Source organism: Oncorhynchus nerka, linkage group LG2 (genome assembly GCF_034236695.1).
Source record: "Oncorhynchus nerka isolate Pitt River linkage group LG2, Oner_Uvic_2.0, whole genome shotgun sequence".
Lineage (NCBI taxonomy): Eukaryota > Metazoa > Chordata > Actinopteri > Salmoniformes > Salmonidae > Oncorhynchus > Oncorhynchus nerka.
In genome coordinates this window covers 48692203-48712027 of record NC_088397.1, presented here as the reverse complement: position 1 = coordinate 48712027, position 19825 = coordinate 48692203, and the positions used below count along the sequence as shown (strand labels likewise).

The following is a 19825-nucleotide window of genomic DNA, read 5'->3' as shown; positions in this document are numbered from 1 at the left end:
GCATTTTTATACAATTTCCCATTACCAGGGTTTTGTTAAGAAGGGATACAGCTTTTGTCGAAATGTACTTTTCATACCAGGTTCAGGAGAATTTATGCAGTAGGTTAGGAGAATTGGGTTAAGGTTAGCGAAAATGCAAAAAACAACTTTTGACAACAACTGTATCCATCTAGACATGATGACCATTTATGTTACGTACGTCTGTCCACAAGAGATTACCAAAGGCGGAAGTGGCCAACAAGCGCGCTATATTTATCTGCTTCTTTATTGGACAACCCACTGCTGACGTAACCCCGCTAAACTCGAACATCAACAAAACCTCCGCTGCATATTTTAGCACCTTGACCAGAGATTCAACCAGGCATGGTAATTGAACTAACTGTATTCTGCTGGTTTCTTTTGAAAGACTACATTTAACAGATGACTTCTCTATAGTGCGAAATGGATTATCAACGGCATATTACCTCACGTCCATTGAGAATTATTTGCCTTTTTAATCTGGTAAGTAGGCCTACTGTATGTTTTACAGATGTTATTGGGTTTAGTTTAGGTACTATGATTTTTTTAATGAGGATGATGATGACAAGATACGTAGATAATTAACATAATTATGATGACCTATTTATGATTATTGAAGAGATGATGATGGTGGTTGATTATGATATTATGCGAATGTAATTATGATTGTTGCTATTGCTGTTATTATTTGTGCCAATGATACATCTTTTATACTTGTAATTATAGTAGTCTATCATATTTTATGTTATATATTGCAGTATAAAATCTTTTCTAAACTGATAGGTGTAGCCTACTTTTCAGATATGAAAGATGAAAATAAACAAGTGAACATAAAACAATTACAAGTTAGGGCACTGCTCTTACAGAAACGGAAACTTTTTAAAAAATCATAACCCTAGTGAGCCTGCCTGCAATTGGTCCTACACTGCCAGTAAATGTAGTCATTCTAGTATTGTGCAGAGTTTTATAGAGCAGTTAATTCACTGAAATCAAGAATGCTCTCATAACATTTTTGTTAACATCAGGGGATTAGTTTATTGTATGTTAATTATTAGTTTATAGATTTAGATAGCCTGTGAATCTATAATTAACAGCTGAAATTGTGATTGTTATTTTGGTGCTTACCAAATAGTGAACTAGAGAAGCTTTATGACTGAACCATTATTGATTTGGCCTATTGCTGTTTTTATTGCCAGTACAGCCAAAATAAACTCAGTTTTTGTGTCAACATAAACATGAGTGTGTGAAGCAGACCTTTTAACCAAGTTTGTACTAGTTTTTATTTGTGTAGGTGTTTTACCAGGTTGTTCTTGGTACATTCTGTGACAGTCACTTTTTTCTGAACTGTGTGGGTTTTGCCACCAGGAAGCATAGCTGTGGGAAATAGAGGTGCTAAGGGTGCAGCACCCTCTGAAAAATCTGAATTGAACAAAAAATATTAAATAAAAAAATATATTTAAAAAATCCACAAATGTAGTGCACCGGGACTTCTGTATTAGCAGACCAATATAGCCATCTGTAGGGCAGACAACCCCCCCCCCCCCCCCCCCTCCCCCTCCCCTTCCTGTGGCTATGCCAGGAAGTGTAGGTGTAGTGTAGATAACTAACTCCGTAGGTTATGGCCATGGCATTTCCATGTTGCAAGGTTTATCATCTGTTTACTGGCAGAGTCATCTCGGTTTACCTTGAGCGTAATTTTGTCAGACGCTCATAGTCTGTCCATGAGAGATTACTGCCAGAGGGCTGAGGGAAAGTAACTCTTCTACATCATGGCTGGACTTCACTCTGGGAACTGGAATATTCTGTTGTTGCAAAAATAAAATAATGATTCCTCTAATGACCATGGTTCTCTCTCTCTCTGTCTCTCTGTCTCTCTCTCTCTCTCTCTCTGTATCTCTGTCTCTCCCTCTCTCTCTCTCTCTCTCTCTGTATCTCTGTCTCTCTCTCCCTCTCTCTCTCTCTCTCTCTCTCTCTCTCTCTCTCTGTATCTCTGTCTCTCTGTCTCTCTCCCTCTCTCTCTGTCTCTCTCTCTGTCTCTCTCTCTCTCTCTCTCTCTCCCTCTCTCCCTCTCTCTCTGTCTCTCTCTCTGTCTCTCTCTCTGTCTCTCTCTCTGTCTCTGTCTCTCTCTCTCTCAGGTATCCTCTGTATTGTTGTCCAGCTGTCCTCAAATCTGCGACCCAGGTAAAGCCATCAGTTTATCCCCCTGAACTAGATAGTAAAAGTGGGGTAAAAGATTACACCTGTCTCACAGTGTTACAAGGTGTATTTACTTCTTGCTTTCATCCAGCAATTCCACTCATTTTGCCATGTGGTGGAGAGAAAAAGTAGCAGTTTTACAGCTCATTTCCTGCAATTCTACACATTTTTCCATAGGGTGGATGCAGTTTTTAATATGATAACTGATAATCAATGGGCCCCACCCAGGTCGGTAATTCGACCATGCTTACTACAAGTTTAGATAGCTGACCTCTAGATTAATTTAACAATCTATAATTTTTTTGCAGGCATGGGCTAATTGAATGCTGATGCACAACCAAATGTCGAAATTGTACCTTGTGTATTCTATTACTGAGTCCCCCCCATCCCTGATCTTGTGATTGATCGTTAATTCTAAACTGTCAGAAACTGGCACTCTGGAGCCTGTGATGAAACCTCATGGCACAGGAAGTAGCTGAGAACATGCAGTATGTCATTTTCTGTGGAATGCGATATTGGTAGATAAGGAAGCCATCGATGACCTTTGTGATGACTGAACAGTCTGTCTGTCACATCATTTGGAATAGATTTGGGGAGATTATTTATTTGCAAACCACAAATGCTGCTTGTTCCTGTTTTGACCCACTGAAATGCAAACAAATGACAGATACAGTCAGCTCTCTGTGTCCGTGTGAAGGAGATACTGCTGTCACAACAAAATACATTTCCATCCACAGTCGTTATGCAGGTGAAGTCATACATAATTTTTTTTAAAGCATGATAGCTGTGATGGAAACAGGACATTTAGGCACATTTAAAAAAAAATGCTGACAGATAATTTATTCATTCGACATGGTCGGATCTTGTGAGAAATGTATTATGTGAGAAATGGCGGTGGAAACTCCTTTATGGGTAAATATTGATAAAATGCCCATCATATCGAAGTAAACTTGGATTCACGCGATGATATGGTGTGTGGTCCTCCCACTACGACTCAGGGAAACATGCAGTTTATTAGGCTACAGATGAAATAAGTTACGATGAACTTCACAGGATGGTGAAAGTGCCCAGTGATCTTGATGCTCCTTTCCAATAAATATCAAGGGTCTTATTCTGGTGATGGGATTGATGCTTGACTGCCGTTTGACAAATGAAAATACATTTAACCATAATAATCTCATCATGTAGACTAGCCTACCTGCAGTGTATCTGCGAGCTGTTGGCTAGAGCGAACGACCCAGAGTAGGCACGTTTACTATTTAACGCAACAGTTTCTGTCTCTATCGGTCCAGTTGAAAATGCGATGGAAACACATTGAACTTTTAGATTTTTTTCAGTAAATGAAAACTTAAGCTAAAAAGTCAATTTTGTGTGCACTATGCCATCAGACACGGATTTTTATCCACAACAAGTCTGTTTGATGGAAACACACCACTGACGGAAAAATGTGCATATTTTCTTCATGCGGATTCTAGAATATGTGCATGAAAATCTGTCGCCTATTGGATGGAAACCTCATTGGATGGAAACCTAGCTGCTCATTTTAAGTACTTCCACTTCAACTTCATTTTTTGTCATCTCGTCCTACCACAACATTTCTTTGACACCGTCAGTGAAAAGACGTGCCACTGGCATCATACATATTATATAGTATGCTATCGTGAGTGACTATCTTTAAAGTTTGGTCAGTCTACTGTAATGGCAGGCAACTCTCCACATTCAGAACAGTCTTTGAGGAATCATTTATCTTCCATTCCATGGCTCCTAACTTCTGTGAACCCATGGTACATACATACTAAAGGGACTGTAAATGCACTGAAAGGTGAAAAAGAAAGAGTCAGAGACGGAACAAGTGTGTCATCAGGATGTTGATACCTATGTGAACACCTGTCTTTTGTCCTTTGCAGGCTTCATTATTGAAAAGTGTAAGTGTGTCCGTTGTTCCGATGGCTACTACTGGTACATGCAGAACGGCCTTCCGAAGTGTGACCTATGCAGCGAAGCCTGCTCAGGTAACTTTTACATATAGGCATTACATTGTGTTCTTTCATTCCTCTACACACTAAACGTCATACCCATCATTCATTATTTACCTCAAGGAAATACAGCATGTGCATTGGTAACAATAGTTTTAATATAAAATGCCATCATTATTTTACATGAGTTGAATAAGGGACAAACCTATTGAGAGCAAATGTCTCCGAGATCATTTGTGTGTTTGCATGTCTTTGTTTGCGGGCAAAGTGGATCAGCACTTGACACAGGTGAAGGAATGCGGCCGGGACTCAAACCGCGAGTGCCACTGTGACAGTGGCTTTTTCTGTGACAGCGCTGCCCAGTATACCTGCCGGAGGTGTAAGCCGTGCTCGCCCGGAACCTTCTCTAACAAACCAAACCTAACCATGTCCTGCAAACCCCACACAGAGTAAGTCCACAGTTATACAGCACTGGTGCTGAGCACCGTACTGATTCAGACATTCTCTGCCTACCATAAAGACTTGACCTGTTAAGCTGTATCTCCCTCTAGTGGATTTATGAGTCATTTGAAGCAAACAATTGTACACATGGCCTACTTTTACAGTAAATTCAATTATTATACCTACTAGTATCCAACACTGCACTTTCTCATTTAGATAAACCACCTCACAATTTCTCTCCTGGCTTCTCCCCAGTTGTGGCCATAAGGGAATGACTATGGTGACAGAGGGCACTGCCACTCAGGATCGTGTATGTGCCCAGACCTCCCCTAACTCTCCTACAACCACTGCGCCTCCAACTGTCCACAGCTCAGAGATAGGCTTTCATTCTTCTACCTCCAGTGGAGTCAGCACCACCCGAAAACCCCTCATCATAGCATCCCCATCTGGCCTGGTGGGGTCTACATCTCCTGATGGTATGGCTCTTATGAGAGCTTTCTCTCACTTGAGTGAATCCAAGCATTTCCTGCTCTGTCCACTGGAGGGCTTTAATAACATGCTTCACCAGTCCAGCACTAGAGGTTTCATTGTCCTGCCATTTAATCACACTCATTCTCTGTTTATTCCAGCCTTTCCCATAGCCACAATTGACACATCTGCAGACCCTTCACCAGCCTTACTCACCAGGCCTTCTTTGTCCCAAGCCCAAAGCGAGCCCTCTACCTCCCTCCCAACTAGGAAACAAGTCACTGAACACAGCTTCTTTGACCCCAACACAAAGCTCACCACCAGGAGAAACCCCAGCAAGGTGGACAGTAACACCTCACCTGCAGAGTCTGCTTCTGCACCTCTTACCACAGATGACAATGGTATGCTTCTCAGAAGACTAGAGTATCCCGTCTCTCCATTTCTACTAGATGATTCATTCTTTCAGAAATACATTTGTAGTTAGTATAGGCTCTTAAAGGGTCTGTTATATTCAGTAAAAGTAACATAACACTGACAGGTTCAGCATTTCAGGCTTCCTGCTCCTGTCTCTCTGCCTCTCCATGACACTGATGAAGCACCTTTTCCTCTGCTCATCCCAGACTCACCTCATCTCTCAGCAACAGATACTGGACCGAGCCCTTCCACTCTCCCTTGGCTGCTGCTGATAGGTGGGCTACTAGGGGTTGTCGTGCTGCTGGTTGTTTACTTCGTCCGTTGTAAGGAGAGGTCACTGAAGTCCCTAGACAAGTGGAAAGGTGAGTGAGTAAAGTGGTTAGATAACACAAACAACGTTATGCAGTGATGCATCAGATTATATGCCATGTTTCCCTTTCTATAAAACACAGTAAATAAATACACTTACAATTATAGGGAGACAGTGAAACATTGTGGTGTATACATGCATATACAATATGCATTTTGATTTCTTGATTCCTTTTATATTCCTTTAGGTCCAGTATTTGGTATAAATGTGAGTACAGTACTAATTCTCTATTTGCATAAAGTATGTATCGAACTTCTGCAGTGTTGCTAGAAGAATAAACGGTGACTTCTCGAAAAGTCAAATGGGTCACTGTGTGAGAATGTGTCTCTCTACCTTTAGGATGAGCAGATTTGTAAGGAAGGTTTAAGAGGGAGCTATAATGTGTGGGAGAGCTATCATTGTCCTGCTTCCCTACAGATGGCTTCCTATATACAGGCCCAGCCACCACAGGAGAGTTGCCCATACCCGGAGGCCCAGCATCTTCTGGGGAGTGAGACTGGAGGAAATCCTAGACAGGATGGTCCAGGGGTCATGAAGCAGGTCACAGTGGACCACTCTGGTGGAGAGAACATTAGCAACACAGTGGGTAGGTGTAGTGCATCGCTCTGCGCTAGTACTGATATTACTACACTGTTTTGATATCATATTGTTACACTGTATCTTATGTTTGCGTGCCGTGTAGCCACATTTGGACAGGCATATTTCCTCTAGCGTGTCTGAAAACTAGGGGGCTAAAGGTCCGGAAAAACTCGGGTCTGGAAACATTTTGTTCTTCGGCAAGGAAGTTTGTTTAATCTCACTTGTGTCCGAGTTCATATTTCCCTTTCCAGTTGTTTTGTTTGGCTGTGAGTTGAGACATACTTCGTCTAGTTTAAACTTCCTGATCAAATATCACTGCCAAGACACAGTGGTACCAGTGCAGTGCTGCAGTGTATAAAGCATGGTCAGAGGTCACACAGAAATAGAATCATGTATAGACTCTTTTCCAGTACATGACACACTGACGTCACGCACTGACACGCGCGACTCTTGACGGCAGTAAGAAAGCCATTGCCATCTGCGCCCATTAAACACAGCCTAAATTTACTTTTTTATTACTTTTAAACAAAATACCTTTTTGGGGTTCTCATACCCTTACAATGATGTTTTAATTCTTGCATGAACAGTCGCTTAGATTATATTTGGTTGTGATCTTTGCAAAATAACTATTTTGGATGCAGCAGTTGTTAGCTATAATGCTAACGCTCATTGATACAGTGCCTTGCGAAGGTATTCGGCCCCCTTGAACTTTGCGACCTTTTGCCACATTTCAGGCTTCAAACATAAAGATATAAAACTGTATTTTTGTGTGAAGAATCAACAACAAGTGGGACACAATCATGAAGTGGAACGACATTTATTGGATATTTCAAACTTTTTTAACAAATCAAAAACTGAAAAATTGGGCGTGCAAAATTATTCAGCCCCCTTAAGTTAATACTTTGTAGCGCCACCTTTTGCTGCGATTACAGCTGTAAGTCGCTTGGGGTATGTCTCTCTCAGTTTTGCACATCGAGAGACTGAAATTTTTTCCCATTCCTCTTCGCAAAACAGCTCGAGCTCAGTGAGGTTGGATGGAGAGCATTTGTGAACAGCAGTTTTCAGTTCTTTCCACAGATTCTCGATTGGATTCAGGTCTAGACTTTGACTTGGCCATTCTAACACCTGGATATGTTTATTTTTGAACCATTCCATTGTAGATTTTGCTTTATGTTTTGGATCATTGTCTTGTTGGAAGACAAATCTCCGTCCCAGTCTCAGGTCTTTTGCAGACTCCATCAGGTTTTCTTCCAGAATGGTCCTGTATTTGGCTCCATCCATCTTCCCATCAATTTTAACCATCTTCCCTGTCCCTGCTGAAGAAAAGCAGGCCCAAACCATGATGCTGCCACCACCATGTTTGACAGTGGGGATGATGTGTTCAGGGTGATGAGCTGTGTTGCTTTTACGCCAAACATAACGTTTTGCATTGTTGCCAAAAAGTTCAATTTTGATTTCATCTGACCAGAGCACCTTCTTACACATGTTTGGTGTGTCTCCCAGGTGGCTTGTGGCAAACTTTAAACGACACTTTTTATGGATATCTTTAAGAAATGGCTTTCTTCTTGCCACTCTTCCATAAAGGCCAGATTTGTGCAATATACAACTGATTGTTGTCCTATGGACAGAGTCTCCCACCTCAGCTGTAGATCTCTGCAGTTCATCCAGAGTGATCATGGGCCTCTTGGCTGCATCTCTGATCAGTCTTCTCCTTGTATGAGCTGAAAGTTTAGAGGGACGGCCAAGTCTTGGTAGATTTCCAGTGGTCTGATACTCCTTCCATTTCAATATTATCGCTTGCACAGTGCTCCTTGGGATGTTTAAAGCTTGGGAAATATTTTTGTATCCAAATCCGGCTTTAAACTTCTTCACAACAGTATCTCGGACCTGCCTGGTGTGTTCCTTGTTCTTCATGATGCTCTCTGCGCTTTTAACGGACCTCTGAGACTATCACAGTGCAGGTGCATTTATACGGAGACTTGATTACTCATAGGTGGATTGTATTTATCATCATTAGTCATTTAGGTCAACATTGGATCATTCAGAGATCCTCACTGAACTTCTGGAGAGAGTTTGCTGCACTGAAAGTAAAGGGGCTGCACGCCCAATTTTTCAGTTTTTGATTTGTTAAAAAAGTTTGAAATAGCCAATAAATGTCGTTCCACTTCATGATTGTGTCCCACTTGTTGTTGATTCTTCACAAAAAAATACAGTTTTATATCTTTATGTTTGAAGCCTGAAATGTGGCAAAAGGTCGCAAAGTTCAAGGGGGCCGAATACTTTCGCAAGGCACTGTATAGGCTGTAGCAAAAGCTAGCCATAGAGCCATTTTATTGGTTGAAGTTGAAGTGTTTTTTTAAAGTATAATGCAGTTGATTTGTGATGATGACACAAACATTATATTAAGCAGGACATTCATACGAGCCTTAAAATCCAATTATAATCCAAAAGTAGTGTGAAATGCACTAATAAGCAATATATAAATAGAGGCTTTTTTTGCTGGAGTTCTATAAGAACTCCCCCTTGTTATGCCGCCAACTTGCGCGCATTGCCCTCAATGTTTGTAAACACAGAAAGGGGTCTATAAGCTGCTGAATGAGGCCAGCTTTTCACTTCTTCTCTGTACATTTATTACAGTACTAAGTTCACCAGGTTTTATATCAGCATTTACTGTGCATAACAGATAGGAATGTATGTGTCACCTGTTTCAATAGTTGAATTGACTAATGTTTGTGCTTGGTGTTTCATTCAGGGTCCATTTACATCTACTCTCCAGGGACGGTTGTCCTGGGATACAACAAGTCGGAGAGGAAGGTGGATCAAGTCGAGAGTGGGGTAGAGGGCTGTCCCCTCACCAGAACACCCCAGCAGGAGTCCTCCTGTCCCCTCCCTGAGGGCCTTGCTCTGGGGCCAGAGAGAATGAGTACACAGGAGGAGACCTGCAAAGAGCTGAGATACCCCATCCCGGTCACCAGCAACTGAGAACTAGAAAAAAATGGAAATGAAGGATTAACTATGGAAAAAGCCTGAGGAGGAGCAACTTCATTCAATATCAACTATCATCTCTAGGGCAAGAATGCAGACAGATTATTATTTGCTACTGTAAAGACTGTTAGACTGGATGGCTTCCTTCTGTACAAGGATTGCCAAAGCCACTGGGGTCCCTCATGGGTCATCTATTATGAAATAGTGACAGTTTGGTCCAACTGTATGTAATAGTCTTAGCACGGTTTCAAATTCACTGTAAGTCACTGTTGTGACAGCAGTGGTGGGACAGTTTGTGAGAGCAATGCATGGTCTGTTTGATATGGGGTGTCAACACTGTGAGTCGGAGTTTCCCATCATAGGGTGCATGTACACAATGGCGCCAGATAGTGTGAGAGTCTACGTGTATCAACCACAGAAACAGTGAAGACAAGAAATTCATATGAGGTGGGAAGTAACCTATATAACAAGTAGGGTTTGGCGTGTGAAGAGCTTACAATTTCCATTGTAAAGTAATACAGGGACTGTCTGGACAATTTAAACTCAAACATAGCCATGTTCACTGGTTATAACCTTTGTTCTGTGAATTTATGATCAAGACATTGCTATGTACAGTAGCCTACAGAAGGAAGACAGAAGAAAGATGATTTTATAACAGACAATAGCAATCTGTTCCAGTCTATTCCTTGACATAAATGTACACAAATGAACAAACTATTTCAAGTCTATGACTATGGGCAGCCAATCACTGTCTGTTAATCATGCAGAACAATTGTAATAATTAGTCTGTTTGACTAACGCATGTGATGTAGGCTATGCCATAGCATGAGCTGTTTGATTACCCCACTTTTTCTTTTATCCTTCTGAAATTGTAGAACGTTTTCAAGCAAGTATTTACCGACAAAACACACCGTTTACGATGATTTCTGTGTTAGTATGGAGGAATGAAAAATGGTCTCTTTTTGTATAGTAGTGGTGCTGAAAATGGTGACTCAACATTTTGTGGTTAACGTACCAAATTTGGCACAGATGTAGATGTACAGTGCCTTCGAAAAGTATTCAGGCCCCTTGACTTTTTTCCACTTTTTGTAACGTTACAGCCTCACTCTAAAACATGATATAAAAAATCCTCAGCACTCTACACACAATACCCCATAATGACAAAGCGAAAACAGGTTTTTAGAAAATTCTGCATATGTCGGGGTTATTCGGCTGTCCGCATAGGTGAACCCTTTTTGTTTCCATGTAGAACCCTTTACCCCCGACATGGGACCCAAAAGGGTTCTACCTGGAACCAAAAAGTGTTTTACCTGGATCCAAAAAGGATTCTTCAAAGGGTTCTCCTATGGGGACAGCCAAAGAACCTTTTTAGGTTCTAGATGGCACATTTTTTCCCTCGAATAGGGTAGTCCATAGCGTTCTAAAGTTCGAGCTAAAAGTCTGATGGCACCAGTTGCCATATCGCCTATAACTAAATCGCCAATTTCTCAGCCTCTGAGTATCACAGAAACACAAGACTCTGAATGAATAACAGAAACATGTTAATGACAAGATCCTATGACTGAAATGGATCAAAACATGGAAAATCATGCAAAAATGTATATTTTAAACATAAGATTTGACTATTAATGTGTTAACATTGTTAACATTTGTATTGTGTTGTGTTACAAAAGGTTAATGAAAGAAAGTATTACTGCTTGACACTGCCTCTGCAATCAATACCAGTTTGGGTACAGTACATGGACTTCTTGAGGAAATTCAAATCGAAGGTTACTGCAATGCAAAGACGCCCTCAGTTTCCTCAGCTAGTCAGCAGTTCAAGGAAACGCGCACTTTTGTTCCAGGTTGTAATTCGAGTGTTCTTCTGTAGGCTACCTATACGGTTTCAGTATGGACTTTTTCGTAAGATCTTAAAGGGTCAATAATAGTTCAATCAATCATGATACTGAGGACTGTAAGTGGCGTTCTTACAGTAAGGATTTTTCTAGCAAACATGGTAAGTGTCCTTCAGACGTGAATGTTGTGTGACGCGACCATGACAACGAGAAACAGGTCCGTGTAACTGGTTCAGCCTGACCAATGTTTAGCTGAATGGGATACTCTGCAGTGTTGTATGATCATCAGATGAGATCATCAGTCTGATTTTAAATAGCGAATCATTAATAATTGATTGTTAACTCTTATCTAGGTCTATGAATTGTGTTTGTGCGAGAGAATGTTGTGTTGTCTTGGATTTTTCAACTTAATTTGTCAAGGTATTGTGACATAGAATATATGTTTAAAATACATAGGATTTGAAAGAAAGTCAACATAAACTGTTGTTTTGAGAGTGAAATTGAAGGATTATGTTATCATTGTGACCAATTTTGACCAATCGAGAAACCATATAAAATATGTTGAATTTGTACCTTTGAAACCAAGTCAGATCTTCAACATTATATCCACCGTCAGAAAAAAACTAAAGTCTAGGCAGCTACTACTGGAGAGTTGTCTAACAGGTATTCATTTGATCTCCCATCCATGGTTTTAACCAAGCCCCGCACTGCTTAGCTTTGTTGCTTGGCGCTGACTACTACGTGTACCAATGTCATATCATGAGAATAAGTATTGAGAGATCTGCTGAAATGGATAACGAAATATATTCACTGTTGCTATCGAAGTCATTCCCGAAAGGTTGGTTTAACCGAGCAAATGAAATGTAACCATACTTTATGTCATATCATCAATGATACTCTTTAGGCCTATATAGCATTTGCAAAGTCATCTACATTGTTCTTGTCTATAAATGTTCTGTATTATGTCATGTCTCATGTTTTGTGTGCACACCAGGAAGATTAGCTGCCTTTGGCAACTGCTAATGTGGATCCTAATAAAATACCCCAAAATACAAAAAAAACAGCAATTGTTTCAATTCAACCCAAGGTTCAACTAAAAATAGACAATACATATCGGCCTACGATTTCAAGCTTTGGTTGATTTCAAATGTAATCTTCAAGTTAATCATTCATTTGTTGAATTCACATCTCCATCTCAACCTAAAATCTAAGTTAAAGAATAGGAATATATCAAACTGCATTTAATGTTTGAGTAGATTAGATTTGGTCCTATTGTTTAATTTCAATTTTTGTTTGACATAGATCTAACATATAAATTATTAATTTGTAGACAAACTGGATGGTAAATTGGGTTTGGTTGTCAACGTAACCAAATATCAGATGTATCTTCTGCTTGGATAGTTCAATCTGTGCGATTGACTTAATTTGGCTTTAATTCCAGTTTGTCTACAAATTAATAATTCATATGTTGGATTCACGTCTCCATCTCAAATTTAAAGAATAGGATTAAATCAGATCAAATCAAACTTTAAATGCACTTTAAATCAAGTTTGATCTTGGTTGAGATGAAGACGTGAATCTCCTTCAAATGTTGATATTTGGTTGTGTTGAGAACCAAACACAATGAGCAATACAGTAAATATCCTATTAACTTGAAACAGATATAAGATCTTAATTTTATCACTATTTTCAAATCACATTTTATTAGTCACATGCGCCGAATACAACAGTGAAATGCTTACTTACGAGCCCCTAACAAACAGTGCAGTTTTTTTTAAAAAGGATAAGAATAAGAGATAAAAGTAACAAGTAATTAAAGAGCAGCTGTAAAAAATAACAATATATATAGGGGGGTTACAGATGTGAGTACTACGGGTCTGTAGTCATTTAGGCTGAGAATTGTCCTGCACGGCAGGAAATGCAAACTGAGGGGGCTGAGCACGCACCCCTGAGGGGCCCCTGTGTTGAGAATCAGCGTGGCGGATGTGTTGTTACCTACCCTTACCACCTGGGGGCGGACCGTCAGGAAGTCCAGGATCCAGTTGCAGAGGGAGGTGTTTAGTCCCAGAGTTCTTAGCTCATTGATGAGCTTTGAGGGCACTATGGTGTTGAACACTGAGCTGTAGTCAATGAATAGCATTCTCACATGGGTGTTCCTTTTGTGCAGGTGGGAAAGGGCAGTGTGGAGTGCAATAGATATGGTATCATCTGTGGATCTATTGGGGCGGTATGCAAATTGGAGTAGGTCTAGTGTTTCTGGGATGATGGTGTTGATGTGAGCCATGATCAGCCTTTCAAAGAACTTCATGGCTACAGACGTGAGTACTACGGGTCGGTAGTCATTTAGGCTGAGAATTGTCCTGCACAGCAGGAAAGGCACATTTCTAATGTATTTGATGTTTAAAAAGGCTGTAATTTAGACTTTTAAAAAATCAGACTTTCCCTCACGAAATGTTTTTTCTCATTAATTATAATCCACATAGTAATTCACATTTCCTCTTGCTGCAGGATCCCACTGTAGCAAACAAGCTCAAAATAAGACCCCTACGCCTGTATGTTGGATTCACATCTCTAACTAAATAGAATAGGTGAATAGAATTAAGCCAGTGACTCAGATGAAACTATCCAAGCATTAGATATCATTTAAAATGTATTCAACCAAACACAATTCAAAATTACTTTTGCAATACACGAAATAGCCTAAAGTTAAGGCAATTTTACAAACTAGGTCTAACAGTATTTATTTCAGTTTAGAATGTGTAACACATCCTTTGCCACATTTGGAGGTTAGCCCACTGTATTCTAACTATAAATGTCCTCTTATGTCATCATAGGAATTGTGTATGTTCAAGATAGCAGGGCAAAGGTAACAGGTCTGCCAAGTTGCTATAATAAATCTGTGCACAATCTTGAACAGCAGTGATCATTTGTACATTTAATGTAGCCTAATCTCAACTGCAATCCAGGTCATTTGGTTGTGCTATTAGATCAAGCACAGTGATAATAACACATTAAATGATTGTATAATTACAAAATATCGGACATGTTATTCCCATTTGAACTTTGTTGTGCTTTTAAATGGTGGCCAGCGGGTTGTTTCTTAGTAGTAGGGCACCAGGACAGGGGGTTGAATGAAGTATGTCAACCTGTCACAAGAGGAATCAGGATGCTTCTGAAAGTATACATAAGACAATGGCATGCTATGTAAAGCATGGCAAAGGGGCTATGCACCAAATTTGGCATAGCACCAGATGTAATGATCTTCTATGGCCTATCAATACCACACATACTAGCCTTATGACTTATAAATTATTTGTATAGTAGTTTTTGTAGCACCTTCACTTCCTCCAACATTTGAAAGATATCTGTATTGGTTTCGGGATGACATTATTTCAAATTGGATAAGGTGGTCTATGGTCTGTTTAGTATGCTTGTAGCGTTGATATTTTGTTTTTTTCAGCAATGGATTAATTGTTTGTTTGGAAAAAATATATTGCACAGAGCACCTAGGTGCAAAAGCATTTAATTCACTATTAATTTCACCATCAAAAGAAACTGACGTTTTTGTAAAGCTCAATATTTCATTTTCACTCTTAACTCGAGTGTTCCACAAAACCAAACACATCAAATCAGGAAAACGCCTGATTCAGTTTTCTGATTTGATATGTTTGTTTTGGATGGCTGCCATAAAGGAAATGCCTGTCAGAAGAGACATTCTGTCCCATTGTACAAAAGGCTACAAGAGAGGACGATGGTGAGAGGCCTTGGCAGCGGCATATCTTTGTTATTCAGACATCATAGCCAGTCCTTGACAACTTATTGGAAATCTCTCCGATCTCCTCACCCACTTCCTGTCAAACACGAAACAGACAGATCGTAAAAAAAAAAAATGTTTTACCGTCTGTACATTGTGTCTTGTGTCTACTGGCAAACAATTACTACACCACAAATGTGTCAGTGTATATTCCCCAGTCCCCGACAGATATAATAGAAAATGTCTTATTGTTTTGCTGACACAATACCCAACCCTCAGGTTCTACACTCTTAGAAAAAAAGGTGCTATCTAGAACCTAAAACGGTTATTCGGCTGCTCCCATAGGAGAACCCTTTGAAGTACCCTTCTTGGTTTCAGGTAGAACCCTTTTGGGTTCCATGTTAAAACCTTTACACAGAGGGATCTACATGGAACCTAAAATAGCTCTATCTGGAACCAAAAAGGGTTCTCCTATGGGGATAGCCCGAAGAACCCGTTTGGAACCCTTTTTTCTAAGAGTGTACTAGATGTTTAAATAGAAGGCTCTTGGTGGGGCATGTTACTCATCATTCCTCCTCCTGATCAGGTGCACTTCATGGTCCCCTTGTCCCTACAGGTGTACACTCTGCCATACACACCAGACTCAGACGGATCCTGCCGCAACAAAACAGCTGAATACTATAACCCAGATGTAAACCTGTGCTGCAGCAAGTGCACTTCTGGTAAGGTGTGGTCCTGAATACTAATGAAACTGAGAGGAGAGGACATCCTTAGAATCTTAGCACTAGATATGATCACTTCAAACATTACAATACTTTTACAGTACTGGGTAGGTTCTGTAAAATGTACGTGTACTGAGATGATTACTGTAAATTATACATTTATATCATTACAGGGACACGCCGGAAAGTTGTATGCAGCTCTACCTCGGACACGGCGTGTGAACCATGTCCTAGTGGCCAGTACAGCGGGACCTTTAATTACTTCCCAAAATGCTTCAGATGTCCCAAGTGTTCAGCAGGTGTGTGGGTTTTATTATTCCAGTGACTCAGCTACATTGATACGTGTGTCGTCTTTAACGAGCATTTTATTCCTTTATGTGTCAAGACAAAGGCCTGAAGTATGTCCAGAAGTGCTCCAGCACCACCAAGACCCAGTGTGCGTGCCAGACTGGGATGTACTGCATACTGGACCAACACCCGGACTGTAAGGAGTGTGCCAGTTATACATACTGCAAGCCTGGTCATGGGGTCTCTGTAGAAGGTACCACAGCTGGACAGGAGGCTGGTAGGACACCATTTCTAACTGATTCCACATGTTTCTGTCCTCGTCAAATATTATATTGGAAGTTTGAATGCAACTGTTTACTGTAAGAGTATGAGTAAACGTGTTTGTGTGTTGTGGTGTATGTTTCAGGGACAGCGGAGTCGGATATGGAATGTGCATCATGCCCCAATGGAACCTTCTCTGACCAGCACTCCTACACCCAGATCTGTCAGCACCACACAGAGTGAGTGACTCACGCATTCATGCATAACACGAACGTATGCAAGCACGCACACACACACAGACACACACAGCAATTATTTGGACTGTCAGTATTGGTGTTATCAAGGGGACTGTGACACTGTCTCCTCAGTTGTGTGTCTCAGGGGAGGGACGTACTGACTTACGGTACAGCCACCACCGATGCGGTGTGTGGACCGAAGGTAAATGGACGACTGGTCTCCATCCTCCAAACCACCACACCTCCAAGCCCACCGACCACAATGCCACCCTCTGGTAAAGTGCATACCACATCAAGTCTACAGAGCATGGATATGTCTACAGTACCAACCACCCTGGGCTCAAAGCTGACATCTAGTCCCTCTGATCCACTGGTGATCGCTCCAATGGAAGACAAATCACCAGGCGTCGACCTTTGGATAGGTAAATACAGGCAGCTATATAGTCCACGTGTCAGAGACCACTCTCGTGGTTTGAACATTTCTCCACCGCCGTCTCTCGTATACTTACACCGCTTTGTTGTACCCCCGCTCTTGTATCTTTCAGTTGCAGGTGCTATCGGAGGTGTTATGTTCCTGCTGCTGATCATAGGCACTATCATTTACAAGAAAGGTAAAGCTTTAGAGTTAAACACTTGATTGTAATAGCCCTTTAATTGATTGCAAACATGGCTATGAAAATGATAACATTTTACTGTAAGTTTACTATGTTCTCTTACAGCCTTCACTAAGTTCAGATGTGTATCTTCTACAGAAGATATAAATGGAACTTCTGAGAAGGAGGCCATTAAAGTGAGTTTTTTTTGGCCATTTAACCGTAGTAAAGCATGTTGGAGGCAAGAACATTTCAACAGCTTCAACATTTTATCTCTCTCTCTCTCTATATATATATATATAGTGTCTGCTGGGGAAAGGAGACTGCAGTAATGTCGGTCAGGCAGAGACCAAGCAGGATGCTATTAAGACCTGGTCAGGCTCTGGGTGCTCCAACAGCCTGGAGGGCCTGTCAATATGCCCCGTCCAGTCCACCCTTCCACAGCCCAGCATCCTGGCCAGCACCCCCCAGCCCAGCCCCCAATCCACCAGCCCTCTGGCATCTGTACCCCTAGTTAATGTCAACATCACTGTTACCTACCCTGTGAACATAGGAAATGAGTTATGCTCCAGACCTACCAGCACCCAGATAGACTCACCACAAGCCGACCCCGAGACCCCTTTATCAAGGGAGGAGGAGGTGTATGTGAACATGCCGCAGCGAGAGAGTTGCAAAGAGGCACTTACGGCAGTACAAGAGTTTGGAAATGATGTATGAGGACTGGAGGCATATGGGGGAGGATCAGGCAATAGATTGTGTTTTAGTGATGTGTTTTTCACTCTGACTGTTGTCTCTGTTATATGGTTGCTACTTGAAGTACTGGTGGTGACTTTGTGTTGGTAGAGAGGGACAGAATGACTGTTCATGTGCCTCAGGTAGGATTTCCCAAACTTTGCACGATTTGCATAAGTTATACCCAGGGAGGGTACCCGAGTTTGGGAAACCCTGGTATATACCCTGATATAATGTGCTGTCTGTGCTGGAAAGTCTTGAACACCTGATTTAGATTGTCATTAACTGTTTGAAGAATTATTGATGAGTGAATGATGTATGCAATTACTATGAATGTTGTTGTAAGTATACTGTAGATGTGACACGGCTCAAGGTATCCCAAAATCTTTTATCATAAGTAGGCAATAACCTTTCCTACACATGCCATACTTTTGGGGGAATTCATTATGGCCTGTGCCATATGAGAAGATTTCATTTGTATTCTTATGAGGGAAGAGCGTGCCTATACTTTCCAAAGTAAGGGTTCTTTGTCTCTTTTTTTAATCAAACTGAAATGGTAGACTAAATGAAACTGCTTTGTTTGTTGTTGTTTTTGGCCTACACCTGTTGAACTGTGTGCAGATCATGAGTAATACATTCTCAACATCAGCTCAATAAGAAGTTAAGAATGATGGATGAGACATTTTTGTATGAAGGGTATTGTTTTCTCTAATACTATCACCACCTACTGGTGGAACAAAAAGTCTTTTTTTTACAGTTTATGCACATAATATGATTTAGTATTATCCAGCAACTATATGTGGATTATTAGAGTGGCCTACAGTAAAAAATAAAATAATTAAAAAGTAATAAAAAGGTTGAAAAAGTTGATTGATGCTCCAATAGGTACATACAGCAAAGTGATGTTTTCAACAAAGTACAGAAGCAAACTTTCCCCATTGAAAGCAGTGCGGCCAAGCCTGATTTCAAGCACACATTTTTTTTTTGGGGGGGGGGGGGGGGTATTATAACTGGATTATAGCTCCTGTCCAAATGCCGTGAATTATATATACTGTGCATGTCATAGTCCCCAGTCAACTCCATTACACTCAAAATTTACTTAAACCAGTGAATGCTAGCGATGGCTAGCTATGCTAGCTATTCTACCAGTCGGTCTTAATGAGTGTTAGCATGCTAATAGCACACCATGTACACAGAAATGTATTTTTTTTAAGGGGTATGCAGTAGGTTGATACCTATGTCACCAAAGTATGTTGTATCATCAGACATGTCAAATAACATTCCCAGCTAATGAGAAAACAGTCATGGTATTTCATTTAAGAGAATGAACAAGATTTAACAAGGCAACCTTCGGGCTAATTTGAATGGGCAACAACAGCAGATTGAGGGATTTTTACATCTGTACCTCAGTACGACCCACGTGACCGCAGTCAACATCCCTCCGTGAGGGGACTGTCCCTTAGATCCCCTTCCCTTCCTTATTGTATTATATGCTTTGTTAATAAAACATTTAAAAAGCAGTTTAATATTTATTTTGAAATCCCGTTCCCCCATGCATGTTCTACCAGCAGTATAAACTTTGATCGTTTCAGGTTAGAAATAGTCAAAATCAAAGCCAAGTACCGCACTGAAATAAGATCACACATCTTTCTATGCGATCACATAGCTAGCAACATAGAGAACACGAGAAACATTTGAAACATTTTTTTGACATATTAATCTAATATCCAGGTAACTGCCCAAATAAAGGAAACACTTGAGTAAATAAGAGATACAAAGTATATTGAAAGCAGGTGCTTCCACACAGGTGTGGTTCCCGACTTAATTAACCAATTAAAACATCCCATCATGTATAAAAAGGTGACCATTATTTTGGCTACCATGGCTAGAGGTAAAGATCTCAGTGACTGAAAGAGGGCTCTCAAAGGAGCATAGGGGCTTTAAAGGCTGTGTGTGT

General features: G+C 40.7%; 2 protein-coding genes across 4 annotated transcripts; both read left to right on the top strand.

The window, feature by feature from the left end:
• The first annotated feature begins 356 nt into the window (after positions 1-356).
• Positions 357-10109, top strand: si:dkeyp-61b2.1 (tumor necrosis factor receptor superfamily member 21). 2 transcript variants are annotated; one of them, XM_029686995.2, is made up of 10 exons: positions 357-501; positions 2154-2199; positions 4122-4226; positions 4459-4639; positions 4887-5107; positions 5261-5500; positions 5720-5875; positions 6071-6090; positions 6301-6469; positions 9215-10109. In XM_029686995.2, the coding sequence occupies exons 1-10, from the start codon at positions 442-444 to the stop codon at positions 9442-9444; spliced, it is 1428 nt and encodes a 475-aa protein (XP_029542855.2). In that variant the 5' UTR covers positions 357-441; the 3' UTR covers positions 9445-10109. The 2 variants fall into 2 exon arrangements, with proteins under 2 accessions (XP_029542855.2, XP_064883276.1); XM_065027204.1 differs by having other exon boundaries at positions 6232-6469.
• Positions 9498-19388, top strand: tnfrsf1b (tumor necrosis factor receptor superfamily, member 1B). 2 transcript variants are annotated; one of them, XM_029672500.2, is made up of 9 exons: positions 9498-11443; positions 15653-15758; positions 15932-16057; positions 16144-16323; positions 16453-16546; positions 16676-16965; positions 17089-17154; positions 17263-17333; positions 17440-19388. In XM_029672500.2, exons 1-9 carry the CDS (start codon positions 11387-11389, stop codon positions 17851-17853), a joined length of 1404 nt encoding a protein of 467 aa, XP_029528360.2. In that variant the 5' UTR covers positions 9498-11386; the 3' UTR covers positions 17854-19388. The 2 variants fall into 2 exon arrangements, with proteins under 2 accessions (XP_029528360.2, XP_064883283.1); XM_065027211.1 differs by lacking the exon at positions 9498-11443 and adding an exon at positions 13387-13600.
• The last annotated feature ends 437 nt before the right edge of the window (positions 19389-19825 follow it).

Excerpts from the sequence above, each read along its gene's own strand:
- tnfrsf1b (XM_029672500.2), top strand. The coding sequence starts at position 11,387 with ATGATACTGAGGACTGTAAGTGGCGTTCTTACAGTAAGGATTTTTCTA. Across the intron at positions 15,759-15,931 it reads CTGCAGCAAGTGCACTTCTG|GGACACGCCGGAAAGTTGTA; the intron begins GTAAGGTGTGGT and ends ATATCATTACAG. Across the intron at positions 17,155-17,262 it reads CACTATCATTTACAAGAAAG|CCTTCACTAAGTTCAGATGT; the intron begins GTAAAGCTTTAG and ends GTTCTCTTACAG.
- si:dkeyp-61b2.1 (XM_065027204.1), top strand. The coding sequence starts at position 442 with ATGGATTATCAACGGCATATTACCTCACGTCCATTGAGAATTATTTGC. Across the intron at positions 4,227-4,458 it reads ATGCAGCGAAGCCTGCTCAG|TGGATCAGCACTTGACACAG; the intron begins GTAACTTTTACA and ends TTGCGGGCAAAG. Across the intron at positions 5,876-6,070 it reads GTCCCTAGACAAGTGGAAAG|GTCCAGTATTTGGTATAAAT; the intron begins GTGAGTGAGTAA and ends ATATTCCTTTAG.